General features: G+C 35.1%; 3 protein-coding genes across 6 annotated transcripts; all 3 read left to right on the forward strand.

Annotated features, from left to right (window-relative positions):
* Window positions 570–3,932, forward strand: LOC18606821. Of its 2 annotated transcripts, none has more exons than XM_007040648.2 (9): window positions 570–867; window positions 958–1,049; window positions 1,138–1,209; window positions 1,345–1,451; window positions 1,550–1,605; window positions 1,713–1,887; window positions 2,206–2,289; window positions 2,540–2,830; window positions 2,982–3,932. In XM_007040648.2, the coding sequence occupies exons 1-9, from the start codon at window positions 688–690 to the stop codon at window positions 3,797–3,799; spliced, it is 1,875 nt and encodes a 624-aa protein (XP_007040710.2). In that variant the 5' UTR covers window positions 570–687; the 3' UTR covers window positions 3,800–3,932. The 2 variants fall into 2 exon arrangements, with proteins under 2 accessions (XP_007040710.2, XP_007040711.2); XM_007040649.2 differs by having other exon boundaries at window positions 2,985–3,932.
* LOC18606822 (dolichyl-diphosphooligosaccharide--protein glycosyltransferase subunit DAD1) lies at window positions 4,402–5,941 on the forward strand. The gene is made up of 5 exons (XM_007040650.2): window positions 4,402–4,582; window positions 4,689–4,736; window positions 5,119–5,206; window positions 5,287–5,330; window positions 5,588–5,941. The coding sequence occupies exons 1-5, from the start codon at window positions 4,496–4,498 to the stop codon at window positions 5,669–5,671; spliced, it is 351 nt and encodes a 116-aa protein (XP_007040712.1). The 5' UTR covers window positions 4,402–4,495; the 3' UTR covers window positions 5,672–5,941.
* LOC18606823 (glycerol-3-phosphate acyltransferase, chloroplastic) lies at window positions 8,070–15,632 on the forward strand. 3 transcript variants are annotated; one of them, XM_018118205.1, is made up of 13 exons: window positions 8,070–8,521; window positions 9,861–9,958; window positions 10,698–10,784; window positions 10,906–11,003; window positions 11,727–11,784; window positions 12,365–12,466; window positions 12,557–12,618; window positions 12,710–12,820; window positions 12,936–13,014; window positions 14,040–14,159; window positions 14,230–14,343; window positions 14,837–15,007; window positions 15,095–15,632. In XM_018118205.1, exons 1-12 carry the CDS (start codon window positions 8,200–8,202, stop codon window positions 14,969–14,971), a joined length of 1,386 nt encoding a protein of 461 aa, XP_017973694.1. In that variant the 5' UTR covers window positions 8,070–8,199; the 3' UTR covers window positions 14,972–15,007; window positions 15,095–15,632. The 3 variants fall into 3 exon arrangements, with proteins under 3 accessions (XP_017973694.1, XP_017973695.1, XP_007040715.2); XM_018118206.1 differs by having other exon boundaries at window positions 8,072–8,521; window positions 15,119–15,632; XM_007040653.2 differs by lacking the exon at window positions 14,040–14,159 and having other exon boundaries at window positions 8,073–8,521; window positions 15,119–15,632.

Consider the following 19,207-nt stretch of genomic DNA (forward strand, 5'->3'; position numbering starts at 1 on the left):
TCCTTTTTTTTTTTTGCAAACCTCTATTTTTTTAAAAAAAATGAAAATGCTAGTTTTATTTTTAAAAAAAAGAATGGACTAATTTAGTGGTTGCTAACCATTTCCTTCCATTTTCTTTAAAAAAATATAAAATTTTTAAACTTTCAGTTTTTTTAATTTAAAAGAATAAAAATTTTGAAAAATTACTATAATTAAAGAAAAAAGAAAAAAATCAATTATCAATAATTGATTAATTTTAATTTTGGTTTCTGATTTTATTACTTTTGACGTGAATTAATGAGATTATAAGTCATGCGGATAAAAAAAACAATTGATATTAAAAATTAGTTTGATTTAAAATAAAAATTTGAAAATTTATTTTAATTAAATAAAATTAAAAATTTTATTAAATAATAAATATAATACAAAGTTTTTGTAAACTTTATATCTTTAATTTTTTATTTTGTTTGTTACAACAAAATTACAGATTCTCAACACATTGCGCTCCGTGCATTTGGGATGGTTAAGATTAAGAGGTTCATTTGTGACCGTTGATTCGTGAAGGGTTTAAAAATAAAAAGAAGCCCTTCGTACTTCATCGATCGGCCGGGGTTGTCGAATCAGGGTATTTTCGTTCCCTCGAATCTCTTACTTTCCCGCTTTCTTCTTCTGTCTCTCAGCTCAAGTCTCAGCTGACACGCCTCCCTAATGGAACCACTGTTAGGGTTCGAAGAAGAAACGATTGCGGCTTATAATGAAGAACTTTCATCATCATCATCATCCAACGGCTACAAATTGGTGCCGTGGTTAAACTGGACCGAGTGGGAATCAGTGAGAAAATCTCTCTTCTCCTCTTCTCCGGCGAAGATTTCCTCTGCTCTCTCGAGAGTAATACCATCTCCTCTATTTGTTTTCCACTTTGCATTTTTTTGTTTACCGGAAAATCTTTTAACGTTCCCGTAATGTTTTCTATGTTAGATATCGGCGTGGCGAAGCCGAGGTTGTTTACCGGTTGTGATTGATGTCACTGCTTCAATCATTGAAATTCAGCAGACCGACCCTTTCTTCCGGTAACCATGATTTCTAATACTATTTGTTTTACATTTAAGATTTCCCCCTTTTTTCCCCGAAGGAGTTATGTTTTCCTTCTAACTGTAGAGGCGACAAATCGAAGGATGATTTGCATTCGGAACAAATGCTAGCTATGGTGTATTGTATGGCAATCTTGAGGTAATTTTCTTTTCTAGTAATTTGGAAAATCTTGGGAGTGAAAAATGGAAGAGTAGTAAAACAATTAGTTTTATGTGTAAAGGTTTTACCTTTCCTAGTTTTATGCTTGTCATGTTTTTGGTGTTGTCTTTGAAGGCTTGTTAACTGTGTGGTTGAGAAGACGCGCAAGAGAACAGGGATTTCCATTGCTGATGCAGCTGACGCCATCGGTATTCCACGTAAGCTGATTGATGTTCGTCATGGTAAGCAGCTTTAATCAATTTGCAGTTCAAAAGGTATTTTCTTTGATGTAGACTTAGAACTCAGATTGCTTTGTTTCTTGATGTTGGTTTGATTGCAGAGGGTTCTCACCGGGAACTCCCAGCACTGGCAGTTGTTCGGGATTCCTCAATTGTGGTAAGCTCTTGACTTATTTTCTTATTCTCTTCATCATCCTTATCTTACAAGCTGTTATTTTTCTTTTTCAAGTTTATGAATTTTCGTTTAATTCTTACTAATTTCAGGCACTTAATTGGCTGAAATCCTATTATTGGGAACCTCAGAAGAAGCAAATTCCATTTCAAAGAGATGGAGCTGTTAATGTTAGAAAAGAAATCAAATCCAAACTCCGTGAATTGGATTTCTGCATAAAAGCTCAGCAGAGTTCTGAACTTGGATCTTTGCTCGTCAAAGGAGAAGGTGCTTGTGAAGTTTTTCCCTTCTCTTCAGTAGTTGTGGAGATGTCAACATTAGAGCTTTTGTCTCTTCTTTCAGTTGTGATTATAACCCAATAGTTTGATGCTAAAAATTTGATTTTTTTTTCCTGTAACTAATATATGTGTAAACAATATATTTCCATGGATTATTTATCAGACAATCTTTCTGACTTGCATCAAGTATAGCATGGTTTGGATTATGTGTTGGGCCACATTATCTGGTGCCATTTCATAATCTTTTCCTTTTCAACCTTTAGGGTCTGTTCTTCTGAAAATAGCATGCATCATTATTTCTTAACAGGTAGCAGACAGTTCAATCACCTTTGCTGCCGTAGTAAATTTTTCTCACTTATGGCGGGCAAGGTCCTTTTATCCCAATCTGGAGGTAAGATATTCTCCCTGATTGTATTTGTTTGGTACATGTGGGGATGAGTGGGAATACTTAACATGTTTGGATGCTGTTACGTTTGATATGAATTCTCCATCCAAAAAAATATGAAGGGTGTATATATTGTATGCAGAATTTTCAGGTTTTCTCTCTTTTTGTGTTCTGGCTTGAGATATTGTTGTGGAAAATTTATGAAGAGACATCTGTTCATGTCTATATTAACATTATAAATTTTCTGATATTTCAGGTCTTAAGAAACAGATTGCTAAAACCTTGAAAAGTCTTGTAAGCTTATATTCTACATCATCCTCAGAAGTAGTATCAGTTTTATTGGAATTCTTGCTGAAGGCTTTAGATTCCTCAAGCTTTTTGGACCTTGCAAAAGATTCCAAAGCAGGCCGAGATAAACATGCTTCATGGGATGATTGGGAGCTTGTGATAACAAAATTCTCAAAGAAGGAACCAGACTTCCTTTTGGCCCTTCTTCAGAGGGTTCTTGATATGATTGGGTCAAACGAAGCATTGAAATATCAAACAGGTAAATATGTAGTTATTGACTTGGTTGTACCTCCTTTTGAATTTTCTCTAGGTTTTTGCATTCTGTCTTCTAGCTTAGTGAAAGAGTTCAACCTCGGTCTACCTGTATTTATTCTCTTTTTTGCCTTTCTCTTTTCCTGATTCTTATTTAGAAGGGCATCTGACATCATCAGACTGTAGCAAGGAGGCTCGCCAAGTAGAACATCTTTCATCTTTGTTTGCATGGCTGGTCAGACATCTTTTGGAATTAAAGCCTGCCAAAGGTTCTGGAGGAAAAAGCATGTCAAACGAAAATTTCACAGAGCTCCTTCGTAAATGTCTCTTGGTGTCAGCTTTTGGTAACAAGCATCTCATGGATTCAGCCCTTCATCTTGCACAGCTGGTTGGAAACAGTGTGTTGATGGAGAAACTCAACAAACTCCGGTCACTAGGTTTGTCAAGTACAGGGGACATTGGAGAAAATTCTTCACTCGAGATTTCGAAAACTGTTAGGCAAGAGCAGGAATCTGCTAATCAAGCTGCTAAGAAGCTAGAACTGGTTAAACTTCGCCGAATGAAGAGCACGTTTGTCAAAACAGCAGATGATGTTAGAAATTCAAACAGATGGGTTGTGGCAAAATCATGGAACCCATGTCCTCTGGGTATGTTGCCTCGTGCTCTCGGGTCTTCAGGTCGTATGCCAGTGCTTGACTGTCATAACGACTGCCAAAGGGATACAGAATTAGTGGAAGGAAAGGAGAACCGTGAACTTAACCCTTGCAGTGGCAAGAGAAAAGCTAGTGATGATATCCGGTTGCTGGATTTGTCGAGCCCTAAGAAAGTAAAGGAAACAATAGGGAACCACGAATCAGGTGGCGAAGATGTTTCTTCACCAGACACCTCTGGCCTTCTTATGATGGATGGTGTTTGGAAGAAGGTTGCGCAAACAGAGCTCCAGTCTATATCATCTGCTGTAAGGATTTTGGTGTAGGAACTGCGTAGTGTTTAGTGTTGCTGTGCTTATATTCAATTGTATTCAAAACTGTGGCTGATACAGCCATTGCCATCAATTTTGTCAAATTTTTTCTCGTTTTGTGAAATCCTTTTCCAATCGTTCTTTAGAATCCATTGCTTAGAGTATACTGGTTGGTACCAATCTAAGTACCAATAAAATTAAATTCCCAAACTGAAATTAACATGTAATTTTTTTATTTTATCTCATTTTTTGGGTTGGATTCAACATCTAAAGTTCAAATTTAATTACTTTAACATCATTTGTTAATTGTTATAAATTATTATCAAATTAAATAACTTTTTATATATAATTTCTTAACTCTTTCGGTCTTTTCTTTTTATATTTTATTTTCGGGATGTTTCAAAATAGATTTTTTCTAACACTTGTCTTTGACCTTTTTATATTATAAATTTATTTTTCATATTAACAATTATTAAACATTTATAATATAATAAAATGTCAAATTTTAATAGAAATAAGGGATGAAAGGACTGAAAATAGACTTAGATTGAAATGAACGATCGAGATTCAATCCTGAGATCCAATCACTGTTGACCCAATGCAGTATTAGACTCAGACGACTCGTTAGAGTTAACCAGTTTAGCAGTCGGGGACTTTTTAATTAGCGAGAAGTGAGAAAGGAGGCGAAGCAAATCGGGAGAGAAAAAGACAATGGGGAGATCATCATCAACCAAGGACGCTCAAGCCCTTTTCCATTCTCTTCGCTCTGCTTACGCCGCCACTCCGGTCAATCTCAAGGTCTCTTTCTCTTTCTTCCCTCTCCTATGAAGTACCCGTTATTTCTTGGAATTATCCGAATCTGAATTTCTAATTCTTTCTTTTTTGGGGGTTTTCTGTGAAACAGATCATTGATCTATATGTGGGTTTCGCAGTCTTCACAGCTCTGATTCAGGTACCTCCATTGATTTTGAGAAATCTGAGTTCGTTTTTTTAAAATGGGGTTTTCAATTCTTTGATTTCTTTCTATAATTTCATGTTGGTTGGACATCCTGTACTTTATCATTAGCAGAAGTTTTGATTAGAAATGCAAGTATAGATTGAATGAATTCTTGGGTTTATCAGCAAAAGTAGTGAAAATTTTCCATGAAAACCAGTTTAGAATAGAATGTGAATAAGACTACTGACTATTTAATTGTTGGATCAAGGTCATGTATCTTGTGATTTTTGCTCTGTTACTCTTAATGCTTCTCCCTCCACCCCTGGTTGCAGCCCCATTTTTGTTTGAGTATTTGTAGCCAAATTTTGTTTAATTTAGTTGCATATATGATCCACAGGTAGTTTACATGGCTATTGTGGGATCATTTCCTTTCAACTCATTTCTTTCTGGAGTGCTTTCTTGTGTTGGGACAGCAGTCCTTGCTGGTAAGTGGACTTTGTATAACTCTTTGTCAGGTTAAAAGACTTATTCTTACACTGATTTGGATTGGTTTCATTGGATACAGTTTGTCTTCGTATTCAAGTGAACAAGGAAAACAAGGAATTCAAGGTAAGCTTTTTCCATATTTTCTGTCTTATACTCGGGTAGTTACCGAGGAAGGGGAGAGAGAAACAAAATCTTTTGAAATTCAGATGATTTGAGTAGTTCAAATCTCTCTTACAATAGTTTTGAAATGCCTTAAACCCTACAAAAAGAGTTATTTTTTCTCTTTATTGCCCTGAGGGTGAGGTGGGAACTGGGGTGTATATAGGAGTGAGCATCCTCTGCAGGTTAAATCCTTAACCCAATGTTCATATCAATTGCAGGATCTGCCACCTGAGCGGGCTTTTGCGGATTTTGTTCTTTGCAACTTGGTGCTCCATTTAGTGATCATGAATTTCCTTGGATAAGATCGTGCCCCCGGGTTTACTGGACCGCAGTTTTCTCAGTTTCGGGCAATGATTCTAGTTATATCATGAAACTAAGTTCTTAGGTCGTTATTATGAGCCTATGCATACAGCATACGTAATGCGGAACTGTAGTTGATACTTTATGTTTGTCTTTGTCTAAAGGGTTTTGAAATTACTTGGAGGGAAACAGAAGACATTTGAGTGTCAATTTGCTTGTTCTGATTACTTTCTGTGTTTATCTTTTGCACAAGGCATTTTAGATTTTGGACCCGTCTACTGATATTAGTTTTCAAGTTCTACCTGGAATTTCTAAAAGTAAAATTCAGTTTCAACTTAAGTTCTGCTTAAGTTTACCACTCCCGAGCGCATGGACTTGATCATATCTAGGAATATTATTCTTCTTCTGGGTAAAGAAGCAGGGGGAACTTGAAGGCAGTCTGCGGAATTGCTTTGAATTGACTTATCTGGCTAGGGTAATTAGTTGGTGTCAATAATGGCCACAATTATACTTGAGTTTGTGTCTTTAGGTCGGATAGTCAAGGTTTGTACTGCCAGTTTGCATTTTGTACATGATGTCAAGGTGTCTTATGTACTGTTCAAACGGACAAACTCTGGTCCTTCTTTGCCCTTTTGTTCTTCCTGGATTCTTCCAGGTTCTCCCTTTTGGGATGATTAATTGAATATATTCTCTGATTGAGCGAAAAAAAAAAAAATAATGGCCACAATTGTGGTTAGCATGTCGACGGGGATGACAATGGAGAAAGTCGATTGTGGGATCGAAGATGGTGGAATCAGGATTCAACCAAAGGAGTCAGGAACCAAGTTAAGATGTCAACTTACATTTACATATTCATGTGATTGAATTGTTGGCTCATTGTGTCAAATCTAATTCAAGCCCCTAGGGAGCTGGAGTCTCGTGAATCTTCACAAGCCGGTTTTGTGATAAACTCGGGTTTGAATACAAAGATCATGCACTGATTATTGAGTTCGAAAACCAAGGATCATTGCAATTGCAAAGAGTCACCAAGGAACCATTTGATTATCCTTTGAAAAATGCCTTAAATGCTGCGTGCATTAATCTAAATGAAAGAGTTTCATGGAAGTTAAATTCCTAGTCCGACCGTCACGTACCGCTAAAATGCTCAATTCGTGCTCGTGAAAGAGTAGTTGTTGCAACTTCAGAACCAGAAAAGCAACCTATAAAATTAGCCGAAAGGAGCAAATCCGTCAGAAAATTAGGGGCGAGGAGTTGCCTATGTTTTGGATAAGATTGGGTTCCATGTCAATTACATGATTCGATTGATCCATTTATGACAAACTTGGCTCTATATTGAACATCTTCCATGACTCTTTTTTGTAATAAATTTGTAATATCCAAAAAATGACAACTGAAATATTTTTCATGATGTTAATTAGACTTGACGATAAACATGGGCTGCTTGGATGGACCCAACGGCATATGCACATTTCCAAGCTATAATTGTCTCTTCCTTGGAAAAAAAGAAAAAAGAGACAAATATAGTGGCTCTTGTCAAATCCAATTATAATGCACCGCTACCGCTACTATTTCTTTGCAGTTTCCTATCATATGCTTTGTTTTTATAATTTTAAACAGTATGGGTCGAGTTCATTTATTTCAACATTTGTCTTCCTTTTCTCTCATCAATGAAATCTCTTGTCTCGTAAGTATTCTCACATTTCATTATATAAATATAACATGTTTTAAAGACTATATTTTTGACTTTATCGATGTATTTGAAATTCATTTGGCTTTATCAATGCATTTTGAATTCGTTAATTGCACCAAAAAACTCAATAATTTTCATAGAGATACGCACAAAATACGAGCATTTAATGTAATAAAATATCATACATTTTATGCATAGAATAGTCTAGATGATCAAATATTTATACCTTATTAACATTTTTTTTATCATTGAAAAAGAAAGCATAAAAAAATTACCCTTTCATTGTTTCATCGAATACAACAATATATATATATATATATAAGTATGTATATATTATATACGAAATAAAATACACCAGCCCAACTGAGAAAAAAGGGCTTTTTTCCATAGATTGCCCATAATATAAATACACCGATCTTAAAGGGCGAATAGGCCGAATCATTTCCTAAAATCAAGAAAAAAAAAAAGGAAAATCTTATAGGATATATTTGGATAATTGAGAGCAGAAAAAAATAAAATTAAAAAAGAATAGTTAACATTGGATGACACGCGTCCCGGTAAACCCCTTCCCCTCCCCAATCCATACCCGTACACGTCAGCAATCTGCATCTATTCCCCTATTCGTCCGCTCTTCGGGCGATGTAAATCACGTGCTACCAACACCCAAACAGAAAAAAAAATAAAATTAAATAAAAAAGAAAAAAAAAGGAAATTTCACATTTCCACTTTCAGAGGGGGATAACAAAAGAGAGGAGGATTTACGTTTTTTTCCGTTCTTTCTTTCTTTTCTTTCACTCAAAATTTATTTCTCTCTTTTTGCATTCAAAAACCAAAACACTAATGTCTACTTTGCCTCTCCCATTCTTCAGCGGCACTTCCACCAGAGCTCCGTTTTCGTTCTCACTCAAATCTTCTCCTCCTTCTGCTGCTTCTTCTTCGTCTTCTTCTTCTTTGGTTCCGTTTCAGCGAGTCGAGCTCTTTCGATCTACTTCCACAAGAACGACGAGGAGTTTCTCTTGCGTGTTTTACTCCTTGAAAGCTAAGGCAATGGCTGAGCTCGTTCAAGATAAGGAATCGGGCGTGGCCGCCACTGGTAGCAGTGGAGGCGGGAGGCCGGAGGTTGAGCATTCCCGTACTTTCCTCGAAGCTCGCTCCGAGCAAGGTTCGTTTTCTTTTTTAGCTTTTTTTTTCTTCCTTTTTCTGATATTTATTAAACATATGAAGTTTCGAATATTGTACTCTACATATTATGATGCTTTTCTTTTTTTTCTTGTTTATTAGCAAAAAGCGGAAAAAGGTATTATATATATATATATATGAGTATAATTGTTTCTTATTCTTTTTTTTTTTTTTTTCCTTCTGAGGAAGGAAAAGGAATTAGTAATTAAAATTATAAGTTGTAAAGAATTAGAAATCGTAGAGATTACGTGATCCGTCAACTGCTTTTAGTATTTAATTAACGCTTTAATGGATTACGTTAGTGCTGATACTGTATCCCTGGTTTTAGATGGTTTATATGCAGCTAAAATAATGATTTAATTTGAGCTTGTTTTTATTTAGGATTGACGGTAAATCTCTTTATGGTTTTTCAAGAAGCTTGGACTAGAACAATTTTGCTCATTTTGAACCTGTTGCTGGAAAACATGAAAAAATAATTTAAATAAATATTAACGCTCAAAAGATCTTCATGTGAAAAGTTTTCTGCAGAAATAGATTTTGATGGAATCTGTTATTGATAAGAGCTGTTCATTCATCAAGAACATGTTTAATTATTAGAATTGTTTCATTTAGCCAAATTGTTGTTGTTGGTTCTGCATGAATCTGTGTGAAGAGTAAGATATTGTGGAAATCAAAACTGTTAATTTCTTCTGTTGGGATATGGACCAGCCACTGCAAATAGTATTTAAAGCAATCCAATCTTTCAGTTAAGGCCCATTTTCCCTGATTTCTGTCAATGGGGAGAGACAGCAAGCACTTGTCCCGTTAGTTGCTGCATTCATCTCAGATTCCTAAAGCTGTTAACCTTTGTTTCTTAAACCTACAATGAAGAAAGATAACCATGATTAAGTGGAGCTGGAGTAAGGTTCTTATGAACCTCTTAAACCTGGAAGGTTGATTAAAGGATAAGTCTAATGCAACAACAATCAAAGAATGAGGCAAACCATTAGACTTTAAGACTTTAGGAGAAGAATACTTGGAGATTGTCTCCTCTGCATTGGAATATAATGAATAATGTCTTGAAGGTTCCGGAGAAGAAAAATAATGGACTCAGTATTTAGAGCGGAGCACAAAGATGGAGGATGAATTGGAAAGGAGGGTTGGACATGGAGAAGAGTTGAAAAGGTTTGGTTTATTGATAGAATAAGTGACCATGAAAATAAAAGAAAACATTTCCTCTCTTTGAATGCATCCTGCTGTTTACTTTTAACTAGAGCCTTTTGTAGTTCCAAAGTTAAACTGGAGGACTGGTTTAATTCTCTCGTGTGCTTATTTGTCTACAGAACTTCTATCTGGAATTAGGAAGGAAGTAGAAGCAGGAAGGCTACCTCCAAACGTCGCAGCAGGAATGGAAGAATTATATCAGAATTATAGAAATGCAGTAAACTGATATACTTGAACCCTTACTTTAGTGCATGTTAATGTATGTTCAAGATATGATAGGTTCTCCTCTGCATAGACTATGTTGGTTTAGTAGGCAGCAAAAATCTTCTTCTAGAAAATGTTTATAGTCTTTTATGTCTTTATAAGCTCATATTATTAGATCTACCCTCATCTATTTTTAAATCTTTATATTCTTACATTCAATGCATGATTTATGCTTGGCTTAAGATACATTTTTTGTTGTGAGAGCCAGGTGCATAATCCTCATAGATGTTAAATAATGTGATATTACTTCTTTATAAGTTCTAGTTTTTCTTTTTTTGTTTAAAAGAAAAAATCTCATTAATGTTTGAACCTGAATTTTAAAAAAGAAAAAAAAGGTGTCTGCACTTAAAAATCTTGGTGGAAGAAAGCTATTTTACTGAGTATTCTGTCTAACTGCATGGTTTTAATATTTTATCGCTTAATAAATGCAATATTTGGGCAAACCTTATCACTTAATGTTTGCATTTTACCTTTACCACTGAAAATTTAGAGAGAAAAGTCACTTACTCTAGCACTCTATTTACATAATCTACATGAAGGCAAAGAATTTTATTTCTCTTTTTAATCTACGGTAGTATCCTGGCATCTGACATTCTGTATAGCACCTTTGCTTCTTTTTTCGTTTATCTGTTATCCACATTGAGATCCTTCTTTTTTTTTCTTTTTTTTTTTTGCATGTGGCAACATTTTAGGTCTTCCAAAGTGGAGATCCCTCAGCTGTTGAGATTGTGCTGTCAAACATGGCTGTTGCATTTGACCGTATGCTTTTGGATGTGGAGGTAATTGTACTACAATGCTCTGTCAAGATGTGTAACATATATGAACTTCCATTTTCAGATATTGCATACAGATTACGAGTTTTTATAAACTTCTGCATGAAATATGACAGTAATTTTTCAGGATCCTTTTGTCTTTGAACCCTACCACAAAGCTTTGCGAGAGCCATTCGACTACTACATGTTTGGCCAAAATTATATTCGGCCTTTGACGGATTTCAGGTGAGTGGATGACTCGACACTATCCTCTTATTCTGGTTTCATTACTTGTACCGATTTAGTTTGCAAAAAGCTTACCTGAAAATTCAAGATGTGCTTTGGTGAAGGAATTTGTAGTTTTTCATTTTCACAACTTTTTGAAGGTAAACTGAGATGCTAGATTTTCAGTTTAGTGGTTAGGACATATATGAATCCAATAAGGATTATAAATCAGTTGCTTAATTATTAGTTTCTTTTTGAGACCATCTAATCTTATGGATGCTCTATGTTTCTTATTTTTTGCATTCTGTTTGGTAGTCCATTCATAAATGCCATGAGGTTCTCTTGACCAGCTAGTGATTATTCTATTAGAATGAAGTAATATTTACATTTAGAAATTGTCAAAAAAGCAAAGGCTGGTCTGCTACAGGATGAAAGCACCCTAATTGTTATAGGGTCTCAACTAGTTTTTCTTGTCGTCATGTTTAATTGTTTATCATCAACAATGGAGAGATTCACTCCCTTCCCCCTTCCCAGCAGCATCTTATTTTGCTTGTTGCTTGCAGTTTAATTCTTATCAACTACTCATAATCTATTAATTTATTATTGGTAGTATTTGAATGTGCTTCATATAAAATTTATGTTACTCATATTTCAATCACCCCAAAGACACGTTTGGTGTACTGGGGATTTTTTTTCCAGACTTCTGATACTTCTCGTAACATCTCTCTATCATCTCCATTGCAGAAATTCATACGTTGGCAATCTCTCTCTTTTCTATGAAATAGAAGAGAAGCTTAAGCAGGTGCCTATGCTCAGACTTTTCCCCCCCTTTCCTGGGATTCTTCTGCAATTACTTCTGAACATAACTGAGTTTTGCTCAATCATTTGTTTCACAATGATGCAGCAGGATGTTGTTATCATGACATTTGAAAAGACATACTGTTAAAGATCATAAATCCATAATAGAGCTTGGTAGGAAGTTGAAGAAGTTTTTTGTTCTGACTGCTATAATACTTATATGCTCTCTATTTAATAACTAATAAGAGCATGTACCAAGAAACAAATACAGATGACAGGTTTTCATATGTTTAAATTTTTTTATTTTGCCATTATCCTTTTATTTCTTAGTTTTCATTAGTTTTAGGTCATTATAATTATAATAAGCAAACAAAGCTGAACTTATATCACAGTGATCACATTCATTGGGAACATTTAGGGTGTTTTACTTGCAATTGTATTGTTGGCAAGCTAAAAGTGGTATAACTAAGTTTTCAACATTCAGGAGTTTTTGACATGCAAGTGGTACTTGACAAGTGCTAGTGCTGGGTAAATATTTACATTTAGGTGGCTTTTGTGGATATAATTCTTAGCAACTGGTGCAGGGTCACAATGTTGTACTTATATCAAACCACCAGACTGAAGCTGACCCAGCCATCATCACATTGTTGCTTGAGAAAACAAATCCACATGTTGCTGAGAACATGGTGATTCACCCTTAAATCAACTTTCCATTGGAGTCTGCCATAGTTGCCATTATCTATGCACTTAATCAATATTTATGTTTTATGCTGCAGATCTATGTTGCAGGTGACAGAGTCATAACAGATCCTCTTTGCAAGCCTTTCAGCATGGGAAGGTACTCAAAGAGTTACTACTCGTATTGAATTGATTATGCCAAAATATGCTCAAGGATCACTTAAGAAAAAAGTTTTTCCAATTCTTTTTAGGAATCTTATATGTGTGTACTCCAAAAAGCACATGTATGATGTTCCTGAGCTTGTTGAGATGAAAAGAAAAGCAAACACCCAAAGCTTGAAACAGATGGCTTTGTTGCTGAGGTACCTTAATGTCCTTTGGCATACTTTTAGAATGATAACTTATATTAACATGCTTGAATCTGCATGTGTTTTACCATAATTGGCAGCCTTAGACCAAAATTTTGTTTCAATATAGGGGTGGATCAAAAATAGTATGGATTGCACCAAGTGGTGGTAGGGATCGCCCAGATCCCCTTACAGAAGAATGGTATCCTGTAAGTTTTTTGCAGCCTTTCTCTTTAATTGTTTACCATTAGTTTTGGAAAAGTTCTATATCAATTTCATCTTGTAAAATAAGGAACTGTTAGGCATAAAGCTAGCTATGGGTAAAAAGCTGCTTTCATTAGCTTATCTGAGTCCAATTGAGACACTTAAACAGGACCTCTTATTAGTTTAACTATAAGAGAAATTCTTTGGAAGAGCCAACCTTAACAATGAGCCTTTGTAGTCTCCATTTGGATTTGAAACAAAACGTTTACGGCTTGAGTAGAAGATAGAATCACAGAATCTTGTTGCTACTCTTTTAAACATTCATGGCTATATTGAGATAGAGAGAGAGAGGTGACGGAAAAAACTGGAGAAACATTGGTATGCCTTTGTCTGCTACTGTGTTTATATTAGATCAAATAAGCACATAAAGGCTAATATGCCCTTTAACCTAAGTCCTTAATACTGCCAATCACTTCATATCCTTGCAGCTTAATGTCTGATTTATGATCAGTTCAAAGTTAAGTATGAAGCGTTATTCTTCTTTATGAGTTGACAGCAATTGGAATCTTAAATAATCTGGATTTGCATGCATGCCAACATATTAAGTGTGTCTAGACAGGGTTAGTTCTCTGAGTGAGGTTATACTCTTGGGAATCAACATTGTAGTTGACCCTTTCCCCCCCTTTCTAACTGTTTAATATTTAACTCTCTATGTTATCCTTTAAAATGTCTTGAGGAGGTCAGATCTTCAGCTCTATGCACAGATATGATTGGCATGTAATGTTGTGGGTAACAAAATGAAGGAATTGTGTTTATTGGCATGTTCTAAGTATTACATTGTTAACTGTAGAGTTTATTGTGTAGATTGGGAGATTTTGTTTAGCCAACAAGTAATAGTGATTCTTCTGTTTTAATTGTGTCTGTCTTTATTAGATCCCCAAAAATATCTGGACCTTTTGACCGCACATATGCTGTCACCTTATTTTTGTGATAAGCTTGTGTTCATTCATGCTAATATAAGGGGGGTCAGGCACCCTTTGATTCTTCTTCAGTGGACAATATGAGAAGGCTTATAGAACATTCAGGTGCTCCAGGGCATATATATCCCTTGGCTCTATTGTGCTATAACATCATGCCCCCTCCACCCCAGGTGTGTCTTTGTATGTCGGTTTCTGTTATATAAATTTTTTTCCTCTTGTGACTCAATGGTTTTTTTGCAGGTAGAAAAACAAATTGGAGAAAGAAGAAACATCTCCTTTCATGGGGCTGGATTATCAGTAGCACCAAAAATCAGCTTCCAAGAAATTGCTGCTGCTTGTGAAAAGTCTGAAGAGGTTGGTTGTGTTATGTTTTATACATATAGTTTCTGATACTTTACGACAATATAGTATTTGAAAAGTTAATCCAGTTCTCTAAAATGAGAAAAGTAATATCTTGGCTATGCATGATACAGCATCCCATCAGTGCAGACTTAACTTTATCACTATGATTTTTACACTAACTTTTCTATCATCTATGTTAGATGGTCCACCACAGTTGCAGAAATTGACTGTCACATCAAACTTACTTCATGTTGTTGAAATGAATATACCAAAAACACATTCATAGTTAGGTTTAGCCACACCATGTATTTCCATGGGAATATGAATCTTTCATCCAGCCACAACAACTGTTTGCATAAAATTAGCCAAGACTTTCGAACCTGGCTCATACTATCTCATCAGCAATGGTCTTCGTCAGTTTTAGTAGAATGTTCATACATTGCTATGTCACATATATTTTTGCTTGTTGATTGCTTTAGTATGAGTTGGCTTTCCTTTTGTGCAGGCTAAGGATGTATACTCACAAGCTTTGTATAAGTCTGTGACCAAGCAATACAATGTCCTCAAATCTGCAGTACATGGCAAACAAGGGTTAGAGGCATCAACTGCAGGTGTCTCTTTGTCACAGCCATGGAACTAGTCATAACCTTTTCATGATTTCAAAAGCTGCTAGTCGGTAATCTCTTAATTTTGTGGTGTACCAAGTGTACACCTAATGCTTTCTGCAGTGTTAGAATGAGAACCTCACAATGTTATAATTTAGTCCATTTGGTTTGATTTGTTGCAGGCCTAGTCTTTTCCTCGCAAAATTTTTGACTCCTTAACAAGAAGCCATCAGATTCATAGATAGAAGAATGCCCTGCAAGAGAAACCCTATTTATTGATACGTATTGATGACATCAACAGTGGATTACAATCATCTTCTCTTTTTCTTTTTATGCCTTTAATGGGAGCCGAATCCATCAGAAACTGAAGCTATCCCAAAGATTCTGCTTCAGGTTTGTACTGTACAGATCTTATTTCCTAGAAAGACTTAAAGCCAGTAGTCCATAGGTGATTTTTATGTGTACACTATCTATTCAAATTTGATGTATCACATCATATTTTAGAGTTAAATTCCAATTATTATTCATTCTATTTGAATGAAGATGACACAAATAACCAATTTGCCTGGAAACTGATAGGAACAGTGTTCCAGAAGCAAATCAAAAGAAAGACTCAGGCCAAGTAGTCCATGCCTGATTTCTGTAACTGTTGCGTATTTCAGTGAAATGTTTAGTTCCATTGCTGTTTATACCATAGCTGTATGTCTGCTCTTCTATTGATTTTGCATTCAATTTTGTCTCCTATATGTCTACATTTCACAGGTAAGTATGGGCTGCAAACGTATACAAATTTGTAACAATTTCACTACGAACATGTCATCTGTTGACACTCTTTTTTTGGTTTAAAAATTTTGAGACAGATAGGCTACTCCAACCTTCAGGTTAGGATGCAGATGTGCAGTTTTCCACTTGTTTTGTCAGGAGCTTTCATTTTGGATAGCATGAACGAGAGTTACTGGTACTTGAACCAAAAACTTTTTACTATTAAATCGATCGAATAAACTGATTGAAGTCAAATTTTATCAATTTGCAAATTCCTCCTCAATTAAAAGAATCATATTGGCTGATACTATGACGATACTAGATAACATAGATGTCACTACGCGAGAACTTGTATGGTTAGAAAGTAAAATAACTGCACGAATACAACAACGCATCCGTCCTTCTACCAAGAATAGAGAAAGATCCGAACGGTTCTCTTAGGAAACCTCCTATACAAACCTAGATTCATCAACTTGTGTTCGGTTTGGACAGATCTAGGGAGGTGTAATACTTGATAGGTTAGTTAAGTACAAAAAGAACTGACGTGTAATGTACCTTTGCTTCTGTCTCGTGTTTCTTCTTTATGTTTATTGTTTGTTGTGCAAAGGGGGAAGATGAAGATCTCAAGCACTTTCCCCGCTGCATTTTTTCCCATTTGTTTAACTGACTGAAAAAACAAAGCACGAGAATGCTTTCCCCTTTCACTCTTCTTGTGTTTGTTTTCCATGTCGACTACAAACAAGTGGAAAGCCAATTAATACTTAAACTAAGAAACTCTATTTCCCCCCCTGTCAAGGCACGCCTTTGTTTTTATTAACTTATCGTTATCTGATTAACCTTTTATTTTTTTTTTAACCATTTGATTATTGATGCATGCACGAGGTTTTGGAATCATCTCACATTCTTAGATGGCCAAAATCTATTTGTTTTTTGTTTTAATTGCGTATAACGATACTGAGACACAGCATTTCTTGTAGTGAAGAGAGTGCCGGTGAGTACTCTACCAATGTTTTAAAATTATGCTAGTTTCTTGGAAATTAAACCTAATTTATGATGCTGTCTCTCTGATTTTTTCTTTCACCGTCAACGTATGATCTGATTGTCTTCGAAGAAAACGTTACAGTTTAAGCTTAAGATTTTTTTTTATAAAAAAAATATTACAGTTCGAACTTAAGATATTTTTCTGTTTCTTTGTACATTTTCGATATTGATGTTTACATAATGTTGCTAGAAATTTAGCCAAAAAACGAAGAATGATGGTATCTCTTAAAAGTTGCTGACCGGACAATAATTTCCAAATCCATGTAAACATAATTAAAGTATAGTACTACACCAGGAAAGCATGGGAAATAATTTTTATTTTTTTGGCTTTTAGGCATGCATGCGATGCTATTACTGCCAATTAATCCTTGTTACTCTTGCAAACTAATTATGTCCTTTACGAGGACGTGAACTAATTGTGTCCTCCACCATCTCCCTCTTATTTTTTTTTCCCCTTCCACCTTAATTATGATTATTCATTATCTCCTCCTAATTTGATTTAGGCCCAAAGCTAATCGTCCTTTCTTTTGGCTGTTGGAACCGGTTTTTCTCTTGCAAAATATCTAATCTTATGGTTAATTAATTAAATTATCATTGATTTAATTTATAATACAACTTATTAATGGGTTTACTCTATACCAATACACCAAAGAAATTGGTCTCTCTTTTGTTGTTCCTTTTTGACGGGGAATAATTTCATTCCCTAATTGTTATTTAAAAAAAATTAATGGGTTTACTTTTTGTTGAAAGATTTTGGAAGGATAAGAATAAGATCCTAGCTAAGCTAGTGCTAGCTACTAAAAAAGGTTGGGAAATTCCTGCCGAACTTTTATTATTGTTGCAAGGACAGGATCGACCCTATGGAGGCACGTGGCGCACAATGATTGGTAGGAAAGTGGGGTATCGAGAGCCGTCAGATGCACAAAATGTGAAGTTGGGTGAGGTATCACCATCGGATAAGCTGATTGGGGTCCCTTTTGACTCGGACTTTTCCCAAAGTCAAATGAGAAATCAAGGTTGGGATTGAAACCCCCTCCGGATGGCAACGTCGACTGACGAGTGGGATGTGAGGCCCACGCGCCACCCCCTCTCCTCTCATCGGCCCCTCCACTGGGAAACTAGTGCTGCTTTCAGGTGGAGGAGCTGTTGAGAAATTATCAAACAACACATCATCACAAGGTGGCCCTGATTTTGGGTCCCACCTTTTGTTTGATTTGCAACATTTGTAGGTCCCTCGGTCCTTTTTTTTTTATTAACTATCATTAAGGAATCGGATGGGAAAGAATGGATATAGCCATATAGGCATGTACTTATCTTGCGGATAAAATTTATGATTTTTACTAATTTGTTCTAATAATTCATTTCTTTATTACATTTTTTCGTTAATAATTGAGAAAAAATCCGTACAGAATGTTCACGATATGTGTTTTGTAATTTTTATAACATGAATATTACATCGGTTTTAAATTAAAAAGTTATAAGAGTTAAATAACATTTTTTAAAAAATAAAAAATAAAAATTAATGTGAACTCGAAATAAAAAATTAAAGACATCGGAAACGAAAACTTAATTGACAATCTCTTTGAAGAAAATCAAACTAATTAATTCTCAAAAATGCATCGTAAATGTGATCTTTTACCCCATTTATAAGCTTTGCTAAGCACTAAATTGTTTCTTTCAATTTGGGTAGGTGGGAGTAATCGAGTTATACTCTGGTTTTCAGGTGCACCCACATACCATCTCATCTCATCTCATCTCATCATAGTAATACTTCGAAAGAGTACCACAAAGATCCATCTGTCACCAAAATTCAGCCAGTTTTGGCACGTGCCATTAATGTTTTTGTTTTTCAATTCCATCCCAAAGAGATTTGATGAAGAAAATTTGTTGGTTCATTTTTTCGGAAACGTGTTACAATTTTACGCGTTAGCTTTTAACTTCATTTTGAATCGACATCGTTAAGCTCTTATGAAAAAAATCGAAAGAAATAATAGTAAAGGGTTAGATCTAATCCAAAGCAAAGTCACTGTTTTCGTATAGTACTATTTACTAAGCTCCACAAGTGTGAACTGAACTTGGGTTCAAAGCATAATCTGCATTGAAATTCAAGAACCCTAGGTTTCAATAAATTAATGGTAATTAGCCTTAAGTTGATTTTTCCAATCTTTAATGATTTAGGCAAATAAAAGGAAGGAAAGGGGTTGGTTTCTCTTTCACGAGTTCTGATACATTGCATGCATTTTTTGACTTAATCGGCAGCTAAAGTTCACTTTTGCATGATTATGTCTTGAAATCTAAGTGCATTTAAAAGCAAAAAGAGAAGAGATTTTGCGTTTAAAGTATTTAATAGTTGCAATTATATCGTAATTTCATATGATTTAATAATGTAATTTATTTTATACTAACTGTCATGTAATTACATCAATTATCACATTATATATATATATATAGTGAAAAGATTATATCAA

This window comes from Theobroma cacao, chromosome 3, assembly GCF_000208745.1.
Source record: "Theobroma cacao cultivar B97-61/B2 chromosome 3, Criollo_cocoa_genome_V2, whole genome shotgun sequence".
In the NCBI taxonomy this organism is placed as follows: domain Eukaryota; kingdom Viridiplantae; phylum Streptophyta; class Magnoliopsida; order Malvales; family Malvaceae; genus Theobroma; species Theobroma cacao.

Excerpts from the sequence above, each read along its gene's own strand:
- LOC18606821 (XM_007040648.2), top strand. The coding sequence starts at position 688 with ATGGAACCACTGTTAGGGTTCGAAGAAGAAACGATTGCGGCTTATAAT. Across the intron at positions 868-957 it reads TTTCCTCTGCTCTCTCGAGA|ATATCGGCGTGGCGAAGCCG; the intron begins GTAATACCATCT and ends TTTCTATGTTAG. Across the intron at positions 1,210-1,344 it reads TATTGTATGGCAATCTTGAG|GCTTGTTAACTGTGTGGTTG; the intron begins GTAATTTTCTTT and ends TTGTCTTTGAAG.
- LOC18606822 (XM_007040650.2), top strand. The coding sequence starts at position 4,496 with ATGGGGAGATCATCATCAACCAAGGACGCTCAAGCCCTTTTCCATTCT. Across the intron at positions 4,737-5,118 it reads TCTTCACAGCTCTGATTCAG|GTAGTTTACATGGCTATTGT; the intron begins GTACCTCCATTG and ends TATGATCCACAG. Across the intron at positions 5,207-5,286 it reads TGGGACAGCAGTCCTTGCTG|TTTGTCTTCGTATTCAAGTG; the intron begins GTAAGTGGACTT and ends CATTGGATACAG.
- LOC18606823 (XM_018118205.1), top strand. The coding sequence starts at position 8,200 with ATGTCTACTTTGCCTCTCCCATTCTTCAGCGGCACTTCCACCAGAGCT. Across the intron at positions 8,522-9,860 it reads CGAAGCTCGCTCCGAGCAAG|AACTTCTATCTGGAATTAGG; the intron begins GTTCGTTTTCTT and ends ATTTGTCTACAG. Across the intron at positions 13,015-14,039 it reads TTACAGAAGAATGGTATCCT|GCACCCTTTGATTCTTCTTC; the intron begins GTAAGTTTTTTG and ends AAGGGGGGTCAG.